Here is a 22310-nt window from a genome sequence, read left to right on the forward strand (position 1 = left end):
CACTTCACAGGATTCCTCGCCGGACTTTCGAATAATAAAAAAAAGTACCATTTTAAAACCAAAAAACACTTACATTTGCCATTTATAGGTAACTGACATGAGTATAACTTGGATCATTATGATGAACTGCTTAGGACTTCACATATTACATCACTAATAACATCGCCTTTCTTATAACAAGCCTGTAGCTCCGCACTCAATCTGTATAGTTGCAAGGTATTGAGTAGTGTGCTTTACGGGGCAGAACTGTGGGGTTCCATAAATTTTAACACTCTTTCAACAGTGGAAAACAAGTTCCTTAGGATATTGGTATCACTCCCCCAAAGCACTCCCCTTGAAACTTGACCTGGGTGTCAAGTCTATTAATGACCAGGTGAGCTTACGCCCACTGCTATTTTGGCAACAGAATGGTCGCAACCCCTGACCTGGCCCGACCCCCTATGCTGCTGCTTTTACTGAAGTTTCTGCCCTGGATAGAAACCATAACATTGGGTGGATTAAACACATAGATACCATTCGGGCAGGCATAGGTGTGCCTAAGGAGCTAGATGGTCTCCGGCCCACATACTCCAGGGATCAAATAAAATCTCAGGATTGGGCATGGGTAGAGCAGAAAAAGTTCCTGAAAATCCACCATGGCTGTTTAACTGATGTTTTTTCTGACATAAAATCCATCAGCCGGCTAGAAAGCTATCTTGATTTAATTAAAGTGCTGGCAGACAGGAAATTGGACACCCAGTTCAGACATGGCTGTCTACCCATTAATGCTTTTACTAATTCCTGGCTGGCAAACAAAACTCAGCCAAGGGCTGTCCCTCCTGCCCATGCCTGTATGAAACAATAGGCCATGTCTTTTTTGCTTGCGCTGCTTATGCCAGACCTAGAAGGTACTGGCTAACTCCGGTATGTAGACAACTTGGGACACGCAGCCACAAAGACGCACTACGCATTTTAAAGTCAGACGCAAGACCACTCTATGCTTGTGCAACTGCAACTTTTTTTGGCCAGTTCTCGGCCATTAGAAGGAGGGTTATATCTACCTCTCCGACTGGTATGAATAAATCAAACTGAAATTATAATGATTAGTCCGGTCAGGTGTGTACTTTGCACCAGTATTTTGGCTTGTAAATAATTGCTTTTATGTCATTATTTTAAGCTTTTTATCTTTTTATTGGTCACTTGGGGCACGGGTTTTAAAATGGCTGTTGTTGCATAATCGGTCCGCATTCATTAGTAAAATGAGATAGAAACAATATCTATCAATGCACCAGCACTTTAGCTTTGTCCCAATAGGCAGAATCATTTGAGTGTTGAAATCTGTTTAGCTTTGTTCTCTTATTGTGTTTGTACATTTGTATCATGAATCTGTCAATTTGTATTCTTCTCTTTTCACTTCTAAGAGTCTTTATAGGGAGCATTTCATAGTACCTTTTATCCTGAACACTGTCAACCAAGCTGCATGTGCTTGTCTCTTTTATGGTACTTTAAAACCAAAATAAAGACTTTGATGATGAATAGATGTCTTATCACAGGGACAACATATTAATTGATGAGACCAGTTATTAGTGTTAGGGAAACTAGTTAGACGGTGAAAGATATCTAACCTGAAACGCTTCAGAACAAACCTGTGTTGGGCATTTAAAACGCAGATTAAATATGGTTTCTTCGTGAAACTTGTCAAAACCATTTGTTTTTGCTGTACAGGGGGCTTAGCGAGTTCAATGTTAATCTCTTTTCCTCCAAGATATTTAAACATTCTCTTTTTGATAATTTCCTCGAGGTAAGCTTCAAGGTTTCAGGATTATCATAATATTCGGGGTGGCAAATATCGGACATAACATTCTTAATATATTTCAGCCATGAGATTTTCAAGGCGTGCTCAGAGCCATAACAGTCATGTGCAATTGCGTGATTAAAACCGATACGATCCGATGGCCATAGTTTATGCCAGAGAAGGACTGGCTGCACGCTCATCAGATCTTCTAAATAAAGTTGCACCCAATTCCGCGTGACACACAAAGTTGTAATAACTAATTGGGAACCCAAGAAGATTTAAAAAAAAAAAAAAAAAAGATTCTGGCAGCTGTAATGAAACCACATTTACATGCCCCCACAGATCGGAACCATACATCGCAATTGACCGACATTTAGTATTATAAATATTCAACATTTCTTTAGGGTGTTTACGGCTCAATTTCCATGAGAAGTTGCACATCACCATAATTGATCTATAAAACTGCAGCCTTCTCGAATTTACTGCACTTTTCTAATTGCCATCACTATCAAATAAAATTCCCAAGTATGAAAAGGTAGGCGTTTGAGGTAAAAATCGCATTTCCTATTAAAATATTGCGCCCCTTCGATAACATTCGGACAGCTTTCACAACATAAGTTTTACTTATGTTAATTAATAACCTCAAGTTTTCCATAGAATTTTAAAATCTAAAAAGGTGCTGAGGAGCAATGGAGGTGCGGGCCATAAGCACCGCGTCGTCTGCGTATAGCAATGCTGGTACGGGCCGATGGACAATTTGAGGCAGGTCGATACAAGAGTTCGCAAGAGTGCTGCCCATGCTGTTAATGTATACATTAAATAAAAACGGGGCCAGTACGCACCCCTGGCGGACACTCTTTTTAATGTCAACTGAGTGTGTCCATTCACCTCTCGTACCAAAGCGAATCTTTGCAGAGCTCATTGAGTTTAAGTATCTAAGGAAATTGACAATGGCACAATCGACACCCATTGAAGTCATGATAGACCAGAGTTTATCATGAACAACACAGTCTAATGCGGAGGTCAAGTCCACCAACACCAAAAACATGATTGCCCTCTTTTATATGTGTATACTTGCTCACCAGTAAATTCAGGTTAATGGCCTGCTCAAGTGGTTCCAATTCCCTGGCAGAAGCCATATTGAAAGTCGGACATGATGTTGTTATGGTCTGCCCACTTCTGTAATCTGCCCAACACAATGGGACCCACCATCTTAACTAGAGAATCCAGCAAAGAGATGGGTCTGTAGTGTGCGGGGCTATTATGATCTCCCTTTTTAAATATTATCACAATATGGGACTCGGACCAGGAACTTGGGAATCCGACGTTCCAGCAAGACTTAAAAACCAAAGTCAGGAGAGGGTCCCAAAGATCAGTATTATTTTTGAAAATATCAATTGGGATACCATCCTGGTGCTTTTTCTCCCTTGCTTGATCTAACAGCTCTCGAGTAATGATTTGGTTGGTATCTGGTGGTGTGAAAGGAGATAAGGACATTTCTAAATATCCTATCACTTTTAATTGGTGTTCTCACAGTTAGAGAAAGCACATTCTCTCTAGACTTCGAGAGGTACAGATCTCTCTGCTAGCCTTATTCTTGAAGGAGTTGGTCTAACGGCTAAGGCGGTCGACCTTGAATCTGGGAGACGGTTTGAGTCTCGGCAATGAGGCTGAACATTCTGTGATTCTGGGCAAATCACTTAATCTCCCTGTGCATAACAAAAATAAATGTGTCCTTGTAATATCCTTAAATTACTTTATTCTAATAGATTCACATTTTTGTTTAAATGCTGCACATATTGCAGACATATTGCTTATGTTTGAAAGTGTGCCATGGTGATAGAACCTGGTACAGTGATGCCTCTGCTGTTTGTGGTCAGTTGCACCTGACATCTCCTGCTGGATGGATGGGATCACTTTGCTGGAATAAACTGAACAACTACTTTTTACTTTATGGAGTTTCTTCATCTTCATTGAATCTTGAATTTTACACTGGCGACGAGCTGCGGGCTATACACACGCAACAACATTGTGATCCCAACATCAAACTACATTTCAAGACTTTAATGGACTGGATTATCAAAAGACTGGTATTCTTCTGTATGTGAGTACCATTTATCACTTTGATGAGCCCATACATTAGAGCAACCTTGCCACGGGTCAGAGGAACAAGAGGTATTTGATCACCTAACCGATGTGGACGACCAAACCTTAAATGAATATGAGATATGCATTGTGAAACTTGACAAGCATTATCTACCTAAGATGAGTACCATTCTAGAACGGTACCACTTTGGTAGGAGGAAACAAAATGAAGGAGAATCAGTTGAAAATTATGTCACTGCACTTAGGAAGTTAGCGTCCTCGTGCAAATTTGGTGCCCTTGTGGAAGAAAGAATTAGGGACCAATTCATGCTGGGGTGTAATGTTGAAAAGGTCAGAAGTGATCTTTGGCAAAAGGATGAACCCACGTTGGACGAGGTATTATCCATTGCCAAACAGATTGAACACTCTTTGAAATGTGTGGATTTAATTACTAAACATGAGAACAAAGATAATGCCATTCAGTCCGTAAAGACTAATTCTAAAGAAAAGGACTTTAAGAAAGGCTCTATGGCAAGGGGACAGAAAAAGAATGTGTAAGATTTAAAACTTAAATGTTACAGATGCGGGAGTGAAATTCACCGGGCCAATGATAGGAAATGTCCTGGCCTTAAGTCAACTTGTACAATTTGCAAAAAGGTAGGACACTTTTCCTCTGTTTGTAAGCTTAAGAAAAACAAGGGAAAGGTTCTTACAGATGCAAACAAAAGTGACAGTGATAGTGACAATGAATCCGATTGTTACTGCGGACAAGTTATTTCACAAGTATCAGATAATCATAAAAGAGGTCCCCTAGATGACATAAAAGTGGAAGGAGAGCTAACTAGAGTTTTGTTTGATTCGGGGGCGAAAATCACCATTATTTCAAGACAATTTTTCATGAGCAAGCTTGCTAAGGGTGTAAAGCTCCTCAAAGCTGATATAAGTCCTAGTGGATATGGAGGTTAGCTCATAAAATTGCTAGGGTACTTCATTGGGTTGATAGAGTACAGAGGTAGACTTACCACGGGGAAAATATATGTTTCACATAAAGGGGACAGCATCCTCAGTTGGTTTCATCAGAAAGATCTTGGGGTAATGTCAGACTCCAACAGTGATCCTCCCATTATATTGAGAGAAGATTTTCAAGTTAATGATGTTTTAGTTCAAGATGGTGAATGTGATTTTACCACTCTTTTAAAAAGAGAGTTTCCTGACGTCTTTAAGGATGAATTAGGGTGTTTAAGAGGCTATGCTCACAATATAAAATGAATTACTGGAGCAGTTCCTGTAGCTTGCAAGGTACGCAGTGTCCCATTATCGGTGAGAGATAAAATGATAGGGGAACTAGAGAAGTTGAAGAAAGATGGTATAATTGAGGAAGTAGAAGGCACTAGGTGGTTGGCCCCAGTTGTAGCCGCACGAAAATCGAACGGAAATTTGCACCTATGCATTGACTTAAGACAATTGAATAAACAAATCATTGATAAATATCCATTGCCAAAAATATCTGATATGTTAATGCTTTTACAGGGGGCAAGTGTTTTTTCTACCGTGGACTTAAAACTGCCTATCATCAGATTAAATTGGAAGATGAGTCCAAAGACCTGACAGCATTTATCACGCCCTTTGGGACCTACAGATTCGTTAGGCTGCCGTTTGGACCGGTGTCTGCAGCATCAGTATTCCAGAGAGCTTTAGAAAGGGTTTTGAAAGGTGTTGTGGGTGTGAAAATGTATCAAGATGATGTGCTTGTATATGGGAGGAATGAAAAAGAACATGACAGGATACTCAGAGAAGTTTTAAAGAAATTTCAGGAATGCAATCTTACTGTGAGGATTGACAAATGTAAATTCAAAGGGCCATCGATTGATTACCTTGGACACACTATTTCAGGTCAAGGTGTGCAACCTGAGGCTGAACTTGTAAGTGCCATTCAGAATCTAGCCTCTCCATCCAATAAAGAGGAATTAATGACATTTCTTGGAATGTCAGAATATTATAGCAAATTCTTGAAGGACTTTATGGAATGTGTGTGAATATGCGGAAGTTGTTGTCCAAGGGTGTCAATTTCATTTGGTCAAATGATTGTGAAAAATAGTTTGTTGCTGTTAGGTGCATGCTTAAAAAAACTCCCAAGTTAAAAAGTTTGGATCCCACCAAAAGAACTGTACTCATTACCGATGCCAGCATGAAAGGTTTGGGTGGTGTTTTACAACAGAATGATGGTAACTCTGTGTGAGAAGTTGGCCTGGTATATGATGTTCACTAGTTAAAGTGACCACCTTGTACCATGCCAAGCAACCCTTATGGTGTGGTTGTAAGTCAACCTTTTCGGACTAGCTGCCCTAGTGGTAGCGTAGGCTAAGCAGTCTTTGAGGCTAAACTCGTTAAAGCGTGTTAAGCAGGCTGTTTTACCATATGTAACCCCCTTTTATACCAATGAAAGGACACCACACAGATATATATTCAAAATATATATGTATTTATTACTCAAAGTATCCCCTAGACTCTTTATGAGCACAGGAGCACAAATCGTTAAACAAGAAAGTATTACAATATACAGAAGTTGCACTTTATATGGATGGGCCCTGGTGGCCACTCAAACCATATACTAAAATAGTGGTATAAGTACCACAAACAGGAAGGGGAAAAGGCCTAGGGCCTCTAGAATCGCTGGGCCTACAAGGAGCTAACTTCAGTTAGTGACCAGGAGGTCCACGGGTCGCGTGTGCAGTGAGGAAAGTTACACGCGGGCTCCCATAGGTTTTCAATGGGTGCGTAAAAGTTTTAAAAGTTACTGCAGAAAGGGTCTTCTGGATGGACTACGAACTTAAGACTTAAAACACAGACACTAGAGATGTGTCTCAACACCTGGGCACCGGAGTGCCAGCGTTACCTCACCCACAGGAAGCGGGTGCATAGGTCTCGAAGTGCGTCGGGTTTCTTCTATCGATTTAATGGAGCCTGATGACAAAGATGCTGCAGGCGGTCGGTCCAGAAGAGCTGCGTTGGATCCAAGGGTGGATCGGAGTTGTAGAAGACCTGAAAGCAGAGGGGACAGTGTTCACAGTCACTAGCCAGTGACCGGCGTGGCACCAGGTAGGTACCAGGCGATGTCGGGTGCAAAGAGGTGATGAGGTGTAGCTTGTCTCTGCAGCCACGTGGTCCCTGAAGGGTGACGACGTCCAGGAGTCGGTTCACGAGCTGTCCCAGGCAGGCTCTCGCTGTCGGCGGTGTCAGCGACTCAAAAGAAGCAAACAAGCCTTGGCAAAGGCAGAAGTCGTGAAGAATGAAGAAAGCTGATTACTCTGACCAGCAAGGTCAGAGGGGCTGCTCCTTTGGAGGGGAGCAAGGGCCAGTCTGGAGCAACCAGACCAGTGTCGTAGATTTCAAGGTTCGTCGCCAAAATGGCCACTAGCCAACGGGCCAGGGACCGGGCAGGCGCGTCGAGATGCAAAGTGCAGAGGGGCCCCACGCAGATTGTGGAGATGCTGGTGGGCTCACCTTTAGTGCAGATTCTGCTCAGGTGTTGGGCTTCTCAGGTCCCAAAGCACAACTTGGAGGGAGCCTCTGTTGTCGTGCTTGCAGCTTGTCGTCGGTCTTTCAAGATGGCTGGCTCCACGTGTCTCGGTGCCTCCACGGGTTCCTTCTTTTCAGGGACTGTGGATCGGGCGGTGAGAGGTCTGGAGGTCCAGGTCTTGTTGGGCTCTGGGCTCGGGCTCCGGCGGCAGGCGGCGGCAAAGCAGATGTCGAATAGCTGGTTGGTACTTGCGTTAGCAAGATGGTCACTCCCTGACCATAGGGGAGATTTCCTTCTGTCCTCTGTGCAGCAGAGCGTCGAAGTTCCCGTCTTCTTCTTTAGTTCAAGTTGATTCCAGGATGTCTGAAGTCTTAGGACACAGCTCCTACCTTTAAGCGGATTCTAAGGGCCGGACTACCTGCTAGGTCCCTCCCTAAGGGTGGGACAAGGAAGGGGGGTGGTTACACCCCCAATCCTTTGTCCAGCTCGGCCCAGGTCCGGGGCTGGTGTGCCCCAGGACCGGTTTGAACTGGCATATGCACCGAGGCTCCTTGTGAGCCTCAGGCATGTCTGTTTCCTTTCAAGCCCTACCTGACCAATACACAAAATCCTGTCTGGGGTGGTGCTCGCACCTCCCCTGGCAGGAAACCCTTTGTCCACGTCTCCCAAGCTGGAAGGACTCCCAGCAGCAGGGGGGCAGACTTGTGTCTGTGGTGGCAGCATCCATTTTGTGGAGCTGAGGCTATGTCTGATTTCACCCGGGTTTCAGGTACTGTACATGTCGTGTCCCTCTAGAAGGGTGGAATGCTAACCCCATCGCCAGAATTGGCGAGGGGTTAGTATTCCAATTCGTATGACACCTTACTCGACATGTTTTGATAAAGCCAAACCAAAGATAGCATTTAACCGCGAGGTTCATAATGCACTTAAGAGTATATGGTATGACGATATCTGGAAACGGTAGAAGGAAGTTGTTCCGACCACTGCAGACAGGCTCAGCTCATGCTAGAGCACCATCTCACATGGAACCAAGCACTCTGCCTTCAGGATTGTCAAGGCCTGCCATAGGAGTGACTCATAGGTTAACATGTGTCCCATTTAAGGTTAGGTATAGGTATACTACACCTAAGTAAGAGGTGGTTACACCAACTTACCCCAGCTGAGTGATCAGCCAGTTGTGTCAAATTGCTAGGCCAGGCCAGGGGTGGCATAATACATGCTTCAGCCCCTGGTAGGCCTTAGATACACCAATGCCCTGGGTACCTAGTGTACACTGGTACAGGGGCTCACAGGGTGATCCAATTCCAATTGGTTATGCACCTAGGGTGCACAGTGTCAATTTAGTTAGAGAGAACAGCAGGCTGGGGGTCTGATTAGCAGGCCCACAGCCTCAATATGTCAAAAACCAGTGAAGCAAAAAGCAAACATTTGGGGTGACCATAGGATAGCAGACCCTACTCTCCTACACTCTGAGAATGTCATTTTGTTTCTATCTCGAAGTCTCAGAGGTGAGGAACTGCGGTACTCTGTAATAGAAAGAGAAGCACTAGCTGTACACTGGGCGATAAGGAAACTAAAGAATTTGCTCTGGGGTGTAAAATTTGAAGTAAGGACAGATCATAAACCGCTGTGTCAGGTTTTTAACAAAAAAGGCATAGATGCTATTTCAGGGAGGATTTCTAAATGGGTTGTAGCACTTCAGGGATATGACTTTAAAGTTGAATATTTACCAGGTGCAAGGAATAGTGTTGCTGACACTTTGTCGAGATTGGTGGTGTAAAGTGATGATAAAGCTGAACTAGAGGAGGATCATATTAATGAATGGGTTTGTACCATTAAAGCTGGTGGAATGAAAGAAAACAGATGGCGAGATGAATGTGCTAAAGATAAAGGGTTTCTTGAGTTAATATCTCTACTTAAGAATGGTTGGGACAAGAAAGTCAAAGGCGAGTGTGAAAAGTATTGGCTGGTGGAGGATGAATTAGCTGAAAGTGAAGGTCTAATTTTTAGGGGTACTAGGCTAGTTCCACCTACAGCACTGCCTGAGGAACTTCTTGTGATGGCACATGAGGGTCATCTTGGGATGTCTAAGACTAAGGAGAGGTTAAGACTTACTTATTGGTGGCCAGGAATGGACATACAAGTTGAACGACTTGTGAGAGAATGCATACCTTGTTGCGTGAGTGAAAAGTGTCAGAAACCTAGAGTCCAAACCATGGTAATTAGGGAAAGGCCGAAAAATCCATGGGAGTAAGTGTCCTTTGATATTTTAGGGCCCATTCGTGGAAATGGTTGTGAGAGTTGTGTTTTTGTCTTGGTTGATTTATATTCCAGGTGGCCAGAAGTAAGAATCACCAAGTCCATTGATACCTTGCATGTGATTGAATTCCTTAAGAATGTTTTCGGGAGAGAAGGGTTACCTGGTGTTATATTGACTGATAATGGTACACAACTGGTCTCATGTGAAATGGAGGAGTGCTTGTTAAAGTGTTCTATTAAACATAAGAAGGGTGCCCTATATCACTCAGAAAGCAATGGCATGGTGGAACGCTTTAACCGTGTTTTAAAAGAGACCATTGATTTAGCTAAATATAATGGCTTGGATTAGAAAAAGGAAGTCATTAGGAAGGTTGAAATTTACAGAGTTACACCCCATGCCATAACTGGTCGGACTCCTTTTGAACTATTGAAAGGAAGAAGTGCCAACACTTTGGTTGCTCCTTTTTGGATCAACGACATTGAATCCAAAAGAGGTGTGGTAAGTTCTGATAATGATTGGAAACTCAAAGAGTGTGACAAAATAAAAGCACGCAAAATGTATTATGATCGAAGAAAAGCAGTGAAAATCACAAATGTCAAAGTTGGTGACTTAGTTATGATTAGACCAGTTGGTTGGAAAGGATCTGATTTGTTTCAGAAACCTCATAGAGTGATCAAAGTGTTCACTAATGCTATCAAGACTGAGGGTTCCCGTGTTTGGAATCTTAACAGAGTGGTAATTATTAAAAACAGTAAATTAAATGTCAATAAAGATAAACCATCTTCAGTTGCTTACCGAGTGAGTCCAAACGTGGATGGCGGAATAGGAAGTCATTCAAGAGAAAAAAGGACCTCCAAGTTACCATTGAGATTTAATGATTTTCAGATGTAATGGTGTTTCAAATGCATTTTATGTTATGCTTTGGTTTTTTTTGTTAGATATATTTTCTTGGTTTTGCATATGGGGGAAGGTGTGTAATATCCTTAAATTACTTTATTCTACAAGATTCACATTTTTTTTAAATGCTGCATACATTGCAGACATATTGCTTATGTTTGAAAGTGCGCCATGGTGATAGAACCTGGTGCAGTGATGCCTCTGATGTTTGTGGTCAGTTGCACCTGACATCTCCTTCTGGATGGATGGGATCACTTTGCTGGAATAAACTTAACAACTACTTTTTACTTTATGGAGTTTCTTCATCTTCATTGAATCTTGAATTTTACAGTCCTCAAGTAATGCAACTGGTGCTATGTAAAGCGCTCTGATACCCGATTCGGGTCAAGTTTATGCTATATAAAACTCTGTAAAAAAAAAAAAGAAAATCTGACTTATGTTTGGAAGAGAGAAGTGAAGTTTCTTAATGGAACACATGTTTGTCTTGATCTGTTTTTCTATTGTGGCTATCACAATTCTGTATTTCTTTTTATCATGGCTCAAGCTACTAAGATATTTCATCTTATCTGCTGTATCTATCTATTGAACTTATTATTGGTTTGCTTATTGTTGGACTTGTCCCTTTTTGCCGGGTCATCCCTGAACTTTTTGCCTTCCTTCTGTATTTTTTCTGACCTGTTGTTGGCTGTTTTAGGACTCTGGGCACTTTACCACTGCTGATTAGTGCTAAAGTGCATATGCTCTCCCTATTGTAAATTGATGTATGGATTAGTGACTCCATGATTTGCTGATTTGTTTTACTTGTCAGACCCTAGCACAGTGCACTGAGTGTGCCCAGGGCTTGTAGACCAAATGGTGCTGGTGGGCTTGCAGCACTGGTTGTGCCACCCACAGAAGCAGCCTGTAAAGTGTGTCTCAGGTCTGCCATTGCCGAGCCTGTGTGCAGTCTGGTACTGCCATGCGGACTGGGCAAGTACACCCACTTGCCAGTCCCAAAACCTTCCCTTTTCTTCAAATCAGACACCCCTATGGTAGGCCCAAGGGCAGGGTGCATTGTAAGTATAAGGTAGGACATGCCCTGGTGTGTGTGGCATGTCCTAATAGTGAATTACAGCCATTTTCGTTTTTCACTATTGCAAGGCTACCTTTTCCCTATAGACCAGGGAACTGGGTAGAAATTCGAGTTTAGTATGCCTGAACTCAGAATGATAAAATACATCTTTTAGTAAAGTTGGTTTTAACATTCTGGGTTTGAAAATACCACTTTTAGAAAGTAGGTATTTTCTTGTCTAACCATCCAAGCCTGCCTCTGCTAGGTTGTGTATTCCTTGTCTGGAGTTTGAGTGACAGGGGCTGGGGGATTCCAGGAGACGGGGTGAGTCAGCACAGGGCTGAATAGAGGGATCTGCATGTAGATGGGTGGAAAGAGTTGCACCTGGGACCTGAATAGGGCTGTGCCTTCCCTCCACAATGCTGGCTTCACCTCCTGTGGTGCGTCTGATGTCCCTGGCCTACCCTTCGAAAGGAAAGAAGGAGTCATGTAAACAAAGTGCTCCAGGACTGACCAGAACTGGTTTTGACTAGGCAAAGGCCTCTCTGCCTTCAGAGAACAAAGGGAAAATGAGTATAAAAGAGGGGACCCAATCCCCAGAACTTTAGATCACTTTGGGAAACAAGAAGAATCTTTGCTGAAGAGAGGGACCAGAGAAACTGAGGATGAGACTATCCCTAGCTGAGTGCTGTTTGGGGGATTGGCCTGCAGTGGTTGCCTGACTGCCAAAGAAAGGAGAAAGGAACTTTGTGTATACTTTAATCAACTTGTGAAGGATCTCCAAGGGCTTGAGATAGAGCTTGCCTCCTGCTGAAGTCTCAGGGACAACAGACTTCACCCACCAGCTCCCCAAGAGTTCTTTTGAAGTGCCTACTGTTGTGTGGGGCCTTCTGACGGACTGCATGCCGCAAGGAGCTGGAAGCGCGATTCACGAAGAAAAAGCATGTCGCCGCTGCAGCCGCTGTCATCGCATCACTGGAGAAGGGTGTCACCGCAGAAGTGCCTCACATCGTCGGAGAAGAGTGTCGCCGTCACATCATCGGATCTTCATCGCATCACGGCGTTGCGGGTCGCACCGCCACGGAAGCGCAGTAAGAAACCGATGCATCATCTCCCCACACCGAGAAGAACCGACGCATCCCCTACGCATCAGTAGGGACCCGACGCATCACCGTTCTTGCGTGTAAGGAACTGACGCAACACTTTTGTTGTATAGCGTTACACATCCAAAGGTACATTGAACTTAAAGTGTTGCATTTACCATCTAAGCTATTTCTACCATTTTTAAAGTACAGAATTATGGATTTTTGTTGTTTGTGGTCTTGTGATAAGTCTATATAAAGAATACTTATTTTTGATAAAACCTGTGTGGTGTCCATCTCTAGTGTTGTCACTGGATTACTGTATGTGTTCACAAATGCTTTACACACTGCCTCTGAGATAAGCCTGACTGCTCGTGCCAAGCTACCAAGCGGGTGAGCAGGAGTTATTTTAGGAGTGTACCCCCTTACCCTGACTAGATGCAAGTGTCCCTATTTGGTCAAAGGTACCTATCTCTGCCAACTAGAGACCCCCAAATCTAACACTTATATACTAGATTGATTAGTAATCCAAAATAAAATCACTTTAAGCAATATTTGGCAATTCTTGGTCCTTATTGTAAAGTCACATTGTTTTTTTTTTACAAATTTGAGCTGTATTGTTGATTTTTACCCCCTTTCAATTCTTCATATCAACCAGCAAATGTTACTATGACCAATAGGGAAACATCTTTGACGACGTTCCTAAGACGGTGAGGTTAAGCACCAGTGCTCCTTCAAATGTCAATTAGACAGCAGCATTCCTTTTCCAGCAGTGAATGCGCATCTTTCCATCTTCCCATTTTTTACCAGTGAAGCTATAAAACAGATTTTCTAAAATAAACTAAGACATGTTCTTATAACATAAACATGTTAAAAAGAAGTTCCTTTCAAGGGTCAAGGTATTTGGTACCCACCTGCTTTCGGATAGGCTGCCACCAGCAGGTCTTCTGAGGAAGCTTGGAAGTCACAGATTTGAGACCAGGTGTTACAGGTGTTCTCATCCAAAAGGATTCCGCCAATGCGCCCCATATTAGGCCTAGTCATGCTCTCTGCCTTCAGGTCCTTCAAATTCTTCTGGAAAGTCATTCTGGGGTCAGGAGAATAGAGAAATATGTGAGCTCTGACCGCAAGGGTCACCCCCTCCCTCCGACCAATAACCAGCGCTGTATCCGGCACTCTTTCTTCAGCCACCAAGCAAATAATTGTAAAAGGGACTACGATTTTACACTCATTTATATACTATTTTGTACGGTGCACACTTCCCCCATAATAGGTTTCAGAGCACTGTGCAACAAGAGTAGAATCAGCAGGCATGTAGAGTGCATACTTAAACAACAAAACGGGCATAATGCAGCAAACAGTGTCAAGTCGTCAACGAGGGGAAGGGTCTAAGAAATAAAGCGTGAAACCGCGACATCATATAGTCATTTGTAGTCAGCAGAGAATGCCTCATGGTTACAATGGGCTGAACCAGATGATAAATAGCATGATATGGACATGTGACTCGCCAGTGGAAAGACACCAATTTAAGCACTTAAACGTACCAATAAAGAAACATGCACAACTCAACATTGGTAACATAAGCAGAAACATATGGTATGGAAGGTCGACTGGTGTTGAAAGTAAAGAAGATGAGGAAGGACTTCTAGCATTGTAGGGGATTCATATTCCATCTTTAACAGATTTCAAACAATTAGTTGGAGAGTAAATACTTTGTAGAGGAGAAAATCAACAGATTGGGCAAATCCAGAAGAAAACAGAAGCTGCAGTCTGGCATGAGTAATTTATCCAAACTGGGTTTTTTGGTCGAGCCTGGGCAGCGCATGCGCTGCTGCGAGGCAGGCATTAGTGGAGTATGGACTTGACGCTCAGCTCACGTTCCGCCCCTATTTTTGATTGGCCTGTCTCATTGTCTTTCCTAAACGCTGTCTTGCGATACTTTATTAGGCTTGTTGGTACCGTCTTGTTTGCATTTGTTACCTCCCATAACGACTGGACCTTTTACTTGTCTTGTTACACGGTCTGCTTTATTGTGGCTGTGAGCATTATTTTATTAAGTAATTTGGCTCTATTCCACCCACTAACTCGCAGCATGCCACCCGCTTTTACTTGATGTACTATTGGCGAGCGCGCACATGATTTATTAGTTATTTATTTTAGTAATGCGGTCTGCTTTAAGTATAGCGGCTGCGCTTACTTATTTATTTCCTTACTTTTTTTTTTGTTTCCTAGCGTCCAGATGTTTTTTTGGAGTAAAAGCGCCCTTGCCGCGCTTTCACATTTATGAAGGCCGCGCGCCTTTCTTTAGACAAGCAATGTCTAAAGAAACGAGCTTGACCAACATCAAAGTGAAAGCGCGGCATGGGCGCTTTTACTCCAAAAAAACATCTGTTTGTCAACTTGACAAACAGATGCTTCTTTTTGGCCATAGCCCGGATGCCGCACTTTCACTTTAAAGTCGACCACGCCCCTTTCTTTAAACGTGGCTTGTCTAAAGAAAGGGGTGTTGTCTTCATGAATGTGAAAGCGCCGCATGGGCGCTAGTGATGAAATAGGTCTCGCATTTTCGAGAGTTTAAGCCATTGCATTACCAATAGCTTAAACTCTCGTCAAATATTTGCAATGCAATAGGTCTCGCATTGTTTCAACCAGGGACTTTGTGGGCTGCCCGACATCCACGAAGGGGACCCTCCTAAGAGGGGGACCCCTTTAGTGCCACAAGATGGCACACGGGACAGCCCAGCGTCGCTCGCCATTACCGGCCCAGGTGAGGGAAGGGGAGAGGTATAAGTTCCTCCCCCGCCCACCTAGCGGCCTCTTTCTTCTCACCCCTGACGCCGTTCAGACATGCCCCACAGGAGCTGCCAACATTAGTTGCACGGTGAGTGCATTTGTCCCCCCTGCTATCGCCCGGTCTCCCCAAAGGGGTTGCACGCGGGGCAGGGCGGCCCAGTCATGCGAGCAGCCATGGGGGGGGGCTGGTCTGGTCAGCTCCCCGGGATTGGTATCCTCCGGCCCCTTTCCCGGCCTCGTGTTGGTGTGGGGGTGGGGGGCGGGTTGGGGGCGGCAGCTGTCTCTCCAGCACCCGCGCCCCTCTGTTCGTCCGTGTGGGAGGGTTGCCACAATCAATTATTGCAGCCTTCTGCTCACGGCGGTGCAGGGGATAACCAGGAGGCAGTAGCAACTGGATTGGTGCGGGCCCGGTTGTTTGGTAAGAGCAAGGGTCGCGCAACTTTGCCCGCCACCCCCCCCTAGCGGGGTTGCACCAAGGGCGGCCCGGCGGGGGGGGGGGAGGCATGGGCAGCTCCCTTGGGGTTTCTTCCATCCCTTAAGGGCTGCCCCGCATTGGTTCTGGGGAGTCGCTGTTTCTGGGGGTAGGCGTTGGACGCCAGCTGCTTCACAGCACCCCGCCCCTCATGGTGGATCCCGGGTGGGAGCACTGTGGATTTGTGCCCCCTCCAGGAGGGAGGGGTCAGGGTCAGTTGGGCCTGGGCACACGTGGGTCGGCCAAGTCCTGTAGGCCTCAGCAGCAGGGGTGGGTGCCCAGGCCCCAGCTGTGAGGGGGATAAGTAAGGGGTGAGCGGGGTCAGGGCCCACGTGGCTGCTGAATATTGCAAGCCGCAGCAGCAGGGGTGGGTGTTCAGGCCCCAGTTGCGTCGGGTATAATTAAGGGGCGAGCACCATTGCCTTGGTGTCTTCAGGGCCGGTGCATCCGGCGGCTGGGGGGAGCGCATGCAGCGTGGTGCCCCAGCCGGTGCCACAGTAAGTTGGAGCCATGGTTGGGCATAGCTTACCCCGGCTTGTGCTGCACATTAGGACAGGGCCTCGTGGTGGACAACGGGTCAACACCGTGAGGTGTGTGCCCAGGACAGGAGTCGTGGGCATAGTGGGCCCAAATTCTTGTGGGGGTCCCGGGCCCAGCACAGCGGTTTGCGGCCTGGGCGTGAGGTTGACTGCCCCCCCCTCCCTGCTCGTCCACCAGTCCGCGAGGCATGGGGCGCCTTAGCAGGGGCCTGGTTAGGCAGGGTGGATTTCCCGCTCCTCCCGCATTCCGGCGATGCACGGTCCCTCCCGGCAGCAGCACCCGCAGGGGCTGGAGATGATGCCGTAAAGGGCAGCAGGCGTCGTAGCAGGCTCGACTGCGGAGCATCGCCGGTAACACCCTGCCACAGGTGAGGCCTTGCGGTCGTCCAAGGCTCCTGTGTCTCTGCTGCCCCTGCCCTTTACTCGGGTAAGCATGGACTCAGTTGCACATTTAATAGACACATTAGTCTAGGCATGCGTCACGGGGTGCTAGGCCCGTGTCCCGCTTATCCGCAATGAAGATTACGACGGCTAGGGGGGCGGAGCAGCAGGCAGGGGGGGCAACATCTACTGAGGATAGCTGGACCCCCGCTCCATCCTTGATTCTGGGCAAGCACTTAATCTCCCCACGCCTACCAAATAATGAATGTATCCTTACTGATGAGCTCCAATACATTTGGGTTGAGTTTGCGCTAAATAAATCTGCAAAAAACAACACAATTTTGGGTTTATTTGTGGGTATGCACAGGCAGCGCCCTGGTCGCCTGTATTGCAGGCATGCCCCTTCATATCTTGTATCAAGGGTTGGGACATGTATGCAGCACCCGGGCGGGAATGTTACCCACAGCAGGTTCTGGACCATGGGTCACCAGCGGCACTGCAACAGCGTGCAATGGGTTCCAGGACACAGGGTCTCGTCCCGGAGTGCATCAAAACTCTCTTTTCTATTCCAGGTCAGAGCGGGGTATTAGGGAGACACCTCGTAGGCGGTCCTGTGAAAAGGGAGGAACAGCAGGAAATAGGAGCAGGTATGGGCCAAGGCTCGCGCCGGTGGGTTGGAGCACGGGGGATAGCACCGGGCCCCACAGGTGGGGCACCAGGAGCGCGATGTGTGGCGGCACACAGAAGGGATGCGAACCTCGTGCCAAGGTCACAGCTAACGTCTCGTTTTCTCCCCCCAGCCCCCCTCATCCCTGCAAGCAAATCATACACTGAACCGGCCTTTTGGCACGTCACGCCCCAGGTTCACTTCCACAACCGCACAATAAATTGGTGGTCCACGTGGTGACAGAGGTCAGCATGGATAGCCAGGGCTCCCCTCCCCTTTTCCCCAGAGAGTTGCCAGGTGGAGGACTCTATGCCGGGCACTTCCCAAGACGCGCAATGGGCGACCTTCTTCGAGATGGCCAAGGTCACAGCCCTGACGTGGGCCACAGGCATTATGAACGCTTCCGAGCAGGAGGACTCGGACATCATCATCGATTCCCTCACTACAGAACAGCAGCTCGGCGCAGAGGCAGGCCCCTCTAGGCCCAAGCGTGTCTGCAGGCCCACAATCAGGGACTTCCTGGCTGATCCGCTGCCGCCACCCAGAAGTAGACCAGTTCAGACCCCCAAGGAAGTCGTTCCAGTGCCGGCTGCTCCCCCGCCCCCCGGGGCCACCTACCCCGATGGACAGTACCGCGGCCCCAGGTAACTACACCACTAGGGACTAGCTTGCCAAGCTCATGGACACTATGAACAGTTTTATGTCACAGTTTAAAGCGAGTCCTGTTGGCCCCAGCCCCGTGCATCTGGGCGACAGCATTAGGTCAAGGGGGTGGGGGGACGCTAGCGGCTGCGAGTGAATGGTCAGCACGTGTTAGTGAGCCATTGGGGCAGTGGGGGCCACTGCTGTCGCAACCCGGGAGGTGTCCAAGGATGGGACCAACCCTCCCGCAATTAGTTTTGCAACCCCTACCTCAGGGAGGATATCAGCACCCGTCTCCCCCCCACATCCAGCCCGGTGCCACCTCTGGGCGCCACCAGTACGGCGTTCAATGGCCTCGTCACCTTTAAGTATTGCTGGAGTCCTGGTAGTGGGTAATGCAGGGGGCAGTCACGGACCAGAGGGCTGGTGGATTGCATTATTCCCTCTCGAGGAAGTGGGAAAAAGCTGATCTGGATCGTGTTTCTTCCAGAAGTGTTAAAACAACAGGCACATTTCATGTGTGGCATAGGGGTTATAGTCACAGCAGCATTCTCCATACATTTGGGTCAGGGGAGGCAGCTTTGTCTTGCAGGTCTGTCAGTAAGGACCTTGATTAGTCTTAAATAGTTTGCTTCAAACGCTCGCATAGCCACAAGGGTCAAGTTTCGGGCCAACCCTGTCAGGCAGTTGGTTGTGCTGCCTAGTGAGAGGTGAAGGGGGGATGGGCCCTGCAGCGTCAGTGAGGCAGGTGTACTAACGTAGGGGTGTGGGGTTAGGGAGATAGGGATACAGCAGCTTCACAGAAGAGTTTTAGGGGGTGACTAGGAGCACAGAGAGGGTTGAAAAGAGAGCTCCAGCATTTTAGGTGCCCCGAATTCTTATTTCTCGCATGAGCAGAGGCAGTCATGCTGTTATCTTTTCACACCAGGGTCACCTTTTACTGGTCAGACCAGCGTAATGTAATTATCTGCTGGGCCTGCTTGGTCACAGCAGGTTTAGAGGCTAGGATGGACAGGTGCATCAGAAGCTCGGAGGCAGCCAGGCCTGCGGATGTCTTGGGAAGTTCCCTAGAGGGTTACTGTCCTGAAGGCCAGGGATAGAGAAACTTCCATTGGTTGGGGGGCCATACTCGCAGTGAACGATGTTATATCTATTCCACTGCAGCTCGAGCTGGTTTGGGGCCAATGTCTCAGCAACCACAATCCAGAGTGAATTTAAAATACAGCTTTTGCTGTGGCGGAGTGGTGTTGCCACACCCAGCCATATGCATAGGTTCTAGTTCAGGATGCGGAGGAAGCAGATTTTGGGGGCAGCTGGGTTTACCTCCAAGGGGTGATTTTTGTAAACCTCAAAGGGGTTGTTTCCTGGCCTGGATGGCTGCTTGGCATCCAAAGTCTCTTGCATATTGTCTGTCTTGGGTTCCCCAATTACTTCACATATTTATAGATATGTCCTGGTTCATTGCGTTGTGTATTAAGGTTTCCATTGCAAGACATCCATTGCTTAAGGCCACTTGCTCCAAATTGCTTCAGAAGTGGCAGGCACGTATCCTGTTAGAGACAGTCACCAACGTAGATATGTCTTTTGGTCCACGGTAGAAGGACACGTACGCTCAATGTTTACGAACAGGAGCGATAGGGGAGTGCCACAAGGGGCATGACTAAATAAGTTTGAAACTGCAGGTAGCACATTTGGTTTGTGCATGCTAATTAGGCCTTTTATTATTGTGGTATTTGGTGTATGATCCGTACGAGTTAGTCTCAGGGATGATCAGTGTTAATCTGTACGTCTTGTGATTTTGGAGGGACGATTGGCCTAATTTGGCAGGACTTCAAATGCCCAGTTAAATGACACTTGATTTTCCGTCTCCTTGTTTTAATAATGGCTGTCACAAAGTGATTAAGGGACATTCTAGCTGCCTGCAATCTAAGTGCTTGACCGGTTGATGCTTTCCTGTACCAATCGGTCTACAGTTTTCCACACTAGGAACATGAACTCTTGTGCTACCTTAACAGCAGTATCTGGCTTGACATATGCTTCTTTAGTAAGAGAGCTCAGTGGGTTAAGGCGTACACTGCGATCTGTTGGTAACCATCAAAGGTTTTCTCCCAAGGTTTGTAAAGGTGATGAGGGGTCATGTTCTGCTGCAAAGCTCTGTGCATCATTTATAGGTCACAGATTTGAATACTAGTACATGTCATGATGTGTTCTTGCAATTGGCAGAGAGTTTGAGGTGTAATCTTCAGGTCAAGATCCTTTTCTAACAAGAGAGCTCACTGGGGTATGTGCCTGCTTCAAACCCCATCTGTAATGTTCAGTGCATAAGGAGCTAGCTCAATCTTTCTCTCATTGAGTGTGATAAAATTAGTACCAGTAAGTGGCAGGTCCCGCTGGGCGCCTACCTCCGGGCCACTTGCAGGTTGTTTATGGTGTTCTCTAAGGGTAGAGGAGGGGTCTTGGCAAAGTGAACCTGGACCGAATCACCGACCTCATTTCACAGGATCACTCCTTGTTGGGTCTATCCAACGATCATCCCAGCCAAACAGGCAGGGGATTGACTTGGGGAGGCACCAAAAACAATTCCCCCGGGGTACTGGACCATGTCGCAACATTGTTTCAATTCAGTTGTATCAACAAACCGGGGGAGGGGCCAACCTGTGGCCAGTTAACGGGATCGTCCCTCAGCATAACCAGGGTGGGTGCACCGGTACAGCTACGCATCATCAGTCATAACCCTTAGTCGGATGGAGATTGGAGTCTATTCAGTCTGTCTCCCTGTTCTCACCACCCCCTTGCCGGCTTCCTGGCATACACTAACAGAGGTTTGGCATAGGGCCACTCACGCCAGGGTTTGGTCGGAAGGAGGGTGGCTCAGCTGGGATAGATCGCTGTCAGACGGTGAGGGTCCCGCAGGCAATTGTAAAATAAAGGGCAGGCTAGTTGTGCCTATTTTCTCCAGGGTCCAACAAGCCAAAAGCATGGCCCCTGTTTGACACACTGGGATACCTCTTACAACCGCTGGCTTATGGGCTACATCGCTAGTTTCAACAGTCAGCCTGGCGGGTTGTGCTAGTTTGTCATGCCATATGTGTGAGAAGTTGGCCTGGTATATGCTGTCCACTAGTTATAGTGGGCACCCTGTACCAGTCCAAACAACCCTTATTGATGATAGGTGTAAAGACAACCTTTATTGAAAGCTATCCTAGTGGTAGCTATGGAGAGCAGCCTTCAGGCTAAGTCTTGAAGGAGTGTAAAGCAGATTGGTTTACCAGATTATAACCTCTTGAATTACTAAATAAAAGGAGATCCTCACAAGGTACATATAAAATATATGTATTTATTTCTAAACACTCACTACTAATCTCTTTAGGAGATTAGAGTCCAAGATACACAATAATATAGTTCTAAAACGACAGTAAATAGCACAATATACAATGGGCCCTAGGGACGGACCAAACCATATATTAAGAAAGTGGTATAAGAACCACGACTTGACTAGACACAGTGCCTTGAGCACGTAGAATCGCTAGGACCCCAAGGAACCACCCAAGGTAGTGACACAGGAGACCCACGGGGAACGCATGCAGTGTGAGAACACAGGCGCGAGCCCCGTACCATTCTATAAGAAATTCGCAGTTGGAATTTTAGAAGTTAAGGACACTTAGGAGAGGACTTTGAGCAAACCCCTTTAGACTTAGGGGGTTCTAGGGCCAGCACCCACGGGAGTACTCTAGTTACCTCACCCAGGGAAGCCGGGTGCATACGTGTCAAATAGTGTCGGGAATCGTCGTTGATTTCAATGGTGATCTGCTGCAAAGTGCTGCTGCCGGGAAGGAGAAAAGTGTCCGGTGTGATCCAAGCCTGGATCGAAGATCAGAAGAACCTGAAAGCAGAGGGGACAGAGTCTGGGTCACTTGCCAGTGACCAGGGGCACGATAGACGAATGCCCACCGATGTCGGGTGATTCAGGTGCGAAGGGGTGAAGTTTGTGTTTGCTGCCATGAGGACCAGGAGGTGTCGATGACAACCAGGAGCTGGATTCAAGCTGTCCCACGAAGGATGTTGAGTGCTGCAGTGTCGGTGCCCGGATTGGACCCAACAAGCCTTGGCAACAACAACCCACACAGGAAGAGAAAAGATGCTTTGG

General features: G+C 46.6%; 1 protein-coding gene across 3 annotated transcripts in view; it reads right to left on the reverse strand.

Moving 5' to 3' along the window:
- LOC146811915 (sulfotransferase 1C4-like) overlaps positions 1 to 22310 on the reverse strand; it is a 763876-nt gene that overhangs the window by 736223 nt on the left and 5343 nt on the right. For all 3 annotated transcript variants that reach the window (XM_085618879.1, XM_085618878.1, XM_085618880.1), the window contains exon 2: positions 13584 to 13756. In XM_085618879.1, the coding sequence (XP_085475005.1) occupies positions 13584 to 13755 (172 nt within the window). In that variant the 5' untranslated portion in view covers position 13756. The remainder of the gene's footprint in view (positions 1 to 13583; positions 13757 to 22310) is intronic.

Source organism: Triturus cristatus, chromosome 7 (assembly GCF_964204655.1).
Source record: "Triturus cristatus chromosome 7, aTriCri1.1, whole genome shotgun sequence".
Classification (NCBI taxonomy): Eukaryota; Metazoa; Chordata; class Amphibia; order Caudata; family Salamandridae; genus Triturus; species Triturus cristatus.